The sequence below is a fragment of the Mastomys coucha genome, unplaced genomic scaffold (assembly GCF_008632895.1).
Source record: "Mastomys coucha isolate ucsf_1 unplaced genomic scaffold, UCSF_Mcou_1 pScaffold1, whole genome shotgun sequence".
NCBI lineage: Eukaryota > Metazoa > Chordata > Mammalia > Rodentia > Muridae > Mastomys > Mastomys coucha.
Window position 1 is genome coordinate 75,906,249 of NW_022196891.1, and position 5,879 is coordinate 75,912,127.

Below are 5,879 nucleotides of genomic sequence, written 5' to 3' on the forward strand. Positions count from 1 at the left end.
GGAAGGAAGGGAAGGAGGGAGGAAGAAAGGAAGGAAGGAAGGGAGGGAGGGAGGGAGGAAGGAAGGGAAGGAGAAAGGAAAGAAGGAAGGAAGGAAGGAAGGAAGGAAGGGAAGGAGGGAGGAAGGAAGGAAGGGAGGGAGGAAGGAAGGGAAGGAGGGAGGAAGAAAGGAAGGAAGGAAGGGAAGGAGGAAGGAAAGAAGGAAGGAAGGGAAGGAGGAAGGAAGGAAGGAAGGAAGGAAGGAAGGAAGGGAGGGAGGGAGGGAGGAAGGAAGGGAGGGAGGGAGGAAGGAAGGAAGAGAAGGAGGAAGGAAAGAAGGAAGGAAGGAAGGAAGGAAGGAAGGAAGGAAGGAAGGAAGGAATGCAGGAACAAAAATGGAGAAAAGCCTGAGGGAAAGGTGGTCCAATGACAGGCCCAAATTGGGACCCATCTCAAGGGGAGGCCCCAAGGCCTGACACTATTACTGATGCTATGATGTACTTACAGACAGGAGTCCTCTGAGAGGCCCTACCAGCATCTGGCTGAGACAAAAGCAGATACTTAAACCCAACCAAGGGACAGAAGCTGGGGGCCTCTGTGGTTGAATTAGGGAAAGGCTGAAAGAAGCTGAGGAGGAGGGTGACCCCATAGGAGGACCAGCAGTCTCAATTAACCTGGACCCCTGAGATCTCTCAAACACTGAATCACCAACCAGGCAGTATACACTAGCTGGACTGAGGCTCCCAACACATACACAGCAGAGGACTGCCTGGTCTGGTCTCAATAAAAATAAATAGATAAAAATAAATAGATAGATAGATAAATAAATAAATAAAAGCAATTCGGTTATCTCTTCTAATATTAAAAAAGGAAAGGAAGAAGGAAAGAAATTATTAAGAGGAGTTATTTAAGTGCACCTTGAACAAGGGAAAATGCTACCTTAAGAGCAAGGGGACCCATTACTTAGTAGCTCTGACTTTCTGATTAACCATGTACCAACTAAGGTTGTAATTAATTTCGTGGAGCCTCGGTGATATTCCATTCCCCATGTGTTGCTTCATGCTCCCCAGGGTGGCCTCAGACCCTGGCTCCACTAACCCATCTGCCTTGGTCTCCCGAGGAGTTGGGCCTAAAGGTGTGTGCTATCTGCTCCAGCCTCCTATCCTCATCTTTGCAGATGGAAACTCCATCCTCTTAGAGGGGCAGCTGGAGTACTGGAGACATGAAGGTCCACTGAAGGTGCGTGTGCACGTGCAGGACTCAGCTGGGGTCATCACGCTCTGCCACCCTGTTATGTTGACCCTGAGCGTCTCCCTGCCCCCTCCCACCACTCTAGCTCGGCACTATGCTGCTTTGATGTTAGAAATCCATTTGGGAAAAAAACATTTGAAGATTCAAACTACAGAAGAAACGGTATATAGAGCCTCATCATCGATAAAGCTTGGTTCAAACCTAAGCTAGTCGTATCTTTCATCAGAGCTGGAGCTTTGAGTCAAAAGCTTCGAGGTAGGCTGAAAAGAAATCGTCTCAGTAAAAATCAAATGGAACAATGAGTCTAGAAATGGAGGGAACTCTTTTTTTGTCCTCTCATGAGCTAGGTGGCATCCTCTGGGGGCCGTGACTATGGCTGGAGAGTTTCCTGGGGTTTGCAGAGCATATGGCAGAGATGTGAGTAACTTCCTCTTCCCTTCTGGTCACAAGCCCTGAGCCTGAGACGCTGAGGGGGAGAGGAGGGAAGACGGGAGCCATTTCTCCTCCACTCCTGTCTCTTCACAACTCCACGTCGCAGGCCCTTCCCCTCAACTTTGACTCAGGCCTCTTCATCAGTGTCCCAACACAGCAAGCCTCACCCTAAGGCTTGTGTACACCGAGAGCCCAGGGGTACAAAGCTCGTTCACTCCTCTCCCTAGCAAAAATCTCCCTCTCCACTGCTGGTGCCTGCAGAGCCCTGTTCCTAAAACATCATCAGTGGGTCCTTCCAGCACCAAGCCACACCTGGGAACCAGGAATCTATGCAGCTCCCAGGAGAGACGTTTCCTCTCAGCTGAGGCCCGCCACCTTACTCCAGAGCTCCATTTCCTTGGGGAGAATTTCAGGCTGAGGGCCCTTGATGTCACCTCTTAGGGTGAGTCCTGGCTCTGATCCCAGAAGAGGTTCGTGTAGTGACGCAGTGATTTGAAGTTATTGACAGTTGGTGATTTTCCTTTGTATGCGTGTGACACGGATGTTTCAAGTTTGCTGAGCGAATCCCCCAGAGGTTGGGGGGAAAGCAGTTTCTTAGGCAATCTGCTGATTTTGAAACAGATTGCCGTGCTAACCTCTGTGGCTTTTCATTCCAGGATTAGATGTTTGACAAACTGTCAGGAGGAATGGCTGTCTCTTACACAATGCCAGACATCACTGTGGCAAGGCTTGGGTCTTGTTGTAACATCGCTTGCCGGATCCCCATTGTTACTTGTCTACTCATTTCCATCATGTGCTCTGCCTCATCAAGAGGCTGAGGTGGGATGCCTTGTAAGTGGAAACCAGATGTGATATTCCGTACTCACTCATAGGAACACATCTACAACCCCCACCAAGCAGCAAGGGACTTCACACCAACTTCCCTCCACAATGTTGGCAACTGTCTCCTGGCAGACAAGGTAAGACTTCTCATGTAACCTGCTCCAGGGCAACCAGAGGGAGGGACAAGCTTAGCTCCAAGTCTCTTCCTAAGTCAGTGCAGTCATATATCTGCTCAGATTTAGCCTTGCCACTTGTGGCACCTATAACCACTCATCTTTTGAGGTGCTGGGCTCTGAGCTAAAGAGACCCGAGCACAGGAATGCTCCAAATGACTATAGGAGGGTGGGGAGGGAGGGACGGACAGACAGACAGACCGACAGACAGACCGACAGACATGGGAATGACGTCACTTGGGAATTAGTTCAGCTTCTTAAGACAGGATGCCAGAGCAAGGTCTGTGAGCATCTAGCAATGCTATTCTGCCTAGCGATGCTACTCTGCCTAGCGATGCTACTCTGCCTAGTATCATTCTGGGCCACTTTGCATAAAACCTAACTCTGTGCCCATTCCTGGTAGCCTCTTTCTTCATGGGTGGCATGCAGCAGCAGCACGTCATGTCACCTTCTGTGTATCAGCATGTTTCTTCCCTCTGAGATGCTCTCCTTCATGGCTGGCCTAAAGTCCCATTCACCTCCCCAGATACAGTACAGCCATCACCTCCTTTAAAAAGCCTTAACCTCTGTCTCTATCTTTGTCTCTCTCTTTCTCTTCTCTCTCTCCCCACCCCACTTTCTTTCTCTCCCTGTATGAATGTTCACCAAAGTTTGTATAACACTTGTAATATGTTAATTGGGTTCCCAAAACTGCAGGAGAATCCCGCCCATGCTGAGGATCCCTGCCCCCAGTTGGTTCTGATTGGTAAACAATGGCTGCGGCTGGGCAGGGAGACAGAGGTGGGACTTTGGGATTAGCGGGCAAGGGGACTGGAGAGAAGGAGGATTTAGAATCACTGTGCTGGGAAAGGAGTAAGGTCCAGGACTGAGAACTGCAGAAGAGAGGCATGTCAATCAAGTAAGAGCCAGAGAAGAGTGGCCCCAGCACTCCACACGCCCCCATTGGGTCTAGGGCAGCAAAGATGGAATATAGACTTTAGTAAATAATAACTCAGGAATATCGGAGGGGAACATGTGCTAGCCTCTTGGAGGTTTGGAAGTGGCCTGCCATTGAGATGCTTAGGGCATATTAAAATATAAAGCTGTGTGTGTTGTGTGTGTCTTTCATTCGGAAATCCAGGACACTGGGGCAGGTAGCGATGAATAGGCGCTACCTTCGCTGGGTGGTAATCATCCTTAGCAACAGTAGGCCTCCCCTCTCAAGTGTCAGCCACACTCCTCTAGAGAGGCACCCTGGGACTCTGAGAACTAGAGCACCGTGATTCTTATAATTACCATCCCCACTGTGTGGGGGGTTGTGAATGCTAGACTGTGCCTTGTCACTTCTGCCTCTGTCACGAGGTGCCTGAGGACTACCCAAATATACCTGGCAGAATCAGTTTCTACCTAAGTCTCATCCAGGTGGGTCTGCAAGGCTCCGGGGTCCTCTCTGGCCCGACTTCGGCTGTGTAGGACCTCAGGGAACGAGACTCCACGGCCGAACAGCAACTTCGAGTCTATGAACGTCAACTGTTTTCCCACACCTTCCATCAAGCTGCCAAGCAGGGTTCCAAATTCCTCCTTACCGTTCCGCTCCCCATAACGAACGAATTTAATTTCTCTACAGGCCGACCAATGAGCCATACCCAGACTGGATGGCTATGGGATTCTACATAGGATCAGCCCTGTGCTACCTACCTCCTTTCTTATTTCATATTCTGAATTTCTATGACTACAGCTCAGGATCACAGTTGTCTCGGGAGAGTTTTAACCTACTCGTACACTTTATTAAATTTCACTATTTACCAAAGCAATGGGGTCCTTTTGTGTGTTCAGCTGTCAAGATTTATGCCGATATATGTGTTTCAACTTCTTGCCCCAAATAGAAGGCTTTATACACACTCTTGTTGAAGCTCATCTTCTGAAATTCAATAGCCATTCAAATCACCATGCTCTTGATTCTACCGTCTCTCCTCTGTTTCCCCTTCTATCTCTATACATGCTTGGAAAGTCTCTTCTAAGTACTGAATCAAAGGTGGAGGAGACAGACCCCCCCCCCCCCAGTGACATTGGTGTCATTTAATCATTGAGGAAGATGCTTGGATCTGCTAGTATCCAAATGTCCCGACTACTTCCTTTCAAACCCTCCAGTGAAATCTAGATGCAAACTTTACATCTAGTAGTAAATCCATACAGCCACCTGGACTTGGCAGCCACCTTTTCTACTTCTTATTAACCAAGTGGAAGTTCACTGCTCAGACTCCTAACAGACTCACTGAGCTACGGATTTCTGTAATTCACTATTGAAAGGAGAACGGCTCACCTCCCTACCCTCCCTGTCCTTCACGACTCTCTAACGTTATTGATTGGATAGCTTACTTGCAGATTTCATTCCTGCCTGGGGTGTGGTCATTCCAAAGTGTCTGATGACCCCTTGGTGATCGCTTCAGAGCCTACAGTCTCTTTCTTACCTGCAGTTCCCCATCACGCTTGTGTACGCATGGCATCCTCTATGGAGGCTCTGATGCCTTCTGCCCATCACAGCCGCTGTCTACCTGAATCCCTGATTTGGGAGTCGCCGCTACACAGTAATTCCTAGATGCCATCACATGCTGTCTCTCTCGGCTCTGAACTTTGACCTATTTGTGTTCCTTATCATTTATGCCCCCCCTCCAAATGTATAATGGAGACCCCACTGTTTTCCTGGCTGGTTTGTAGGTCTGAGGCTCAGTAGTGTTAAGTTATAAGGATTCACACATTCCTTTCCAGAGATGAAAGAGGTTATAGGAGGGAGGGAGTTTTACCTTTTGCACACAGAGGAGAAGAAAGAGAAAACAAAACTCCTATAACTTATCTCCCTTCTATCAGTACACTGATAGTATAGTCACTGTTAGTAAGGGATCCAATCAATGGTATTACTGGGCCATACTATTAACTGGTGGTAAGGTTTTTGTACTGCCTCTGTGCCAACCTTACTGCGGTCTCCCAGGGTGGCTCCCCCCAACACTGCTGGCTGGGCCCAGACACAGCATTTGCACTTTCAGACCTTGCCCTAGCCCCACTGACTCCAAGCTTCCGGCAAAGCAGCAACCAACAGTGCGAGCTGGGCCTGCAGGTGAAAAGATACTCCAGTGCGCCTTCAGCTCTTCGATTTTCTTCAGAGACTCTTGAACCTCCTTCCATATTTGCTTGTCACCCGTTAGCATATCAGCATCCTGCTCCGGCCAAATGGGGAGACCGGGGG

The 5,879-nt window shown here is 49.0% G+C and overlaps 1 protein-coding gene across 1 annotated transcript in view; it reads right to left on the reverse strand.

Annotated features, from left to right (window-relative positions):
• The window catches only part of Smyd3 (SET and MYND domain containing 3), a 585,040-nt gene that overhangs the window by 92,515 nt on the left and 486,646 nt on the right, over positions 1–5,879 (reverse strand). Inside the window, exon 9 of the mRNA XM_031390983.1 lies at positions 5,763–5,850. Coding sequence (XP_031246843.1) covers positions 5,763–5,850 — 88 coding nt within the window. The remainder of the gene's footprint in view (positions 1–5,762; positions 5,851–5,879) is intronic.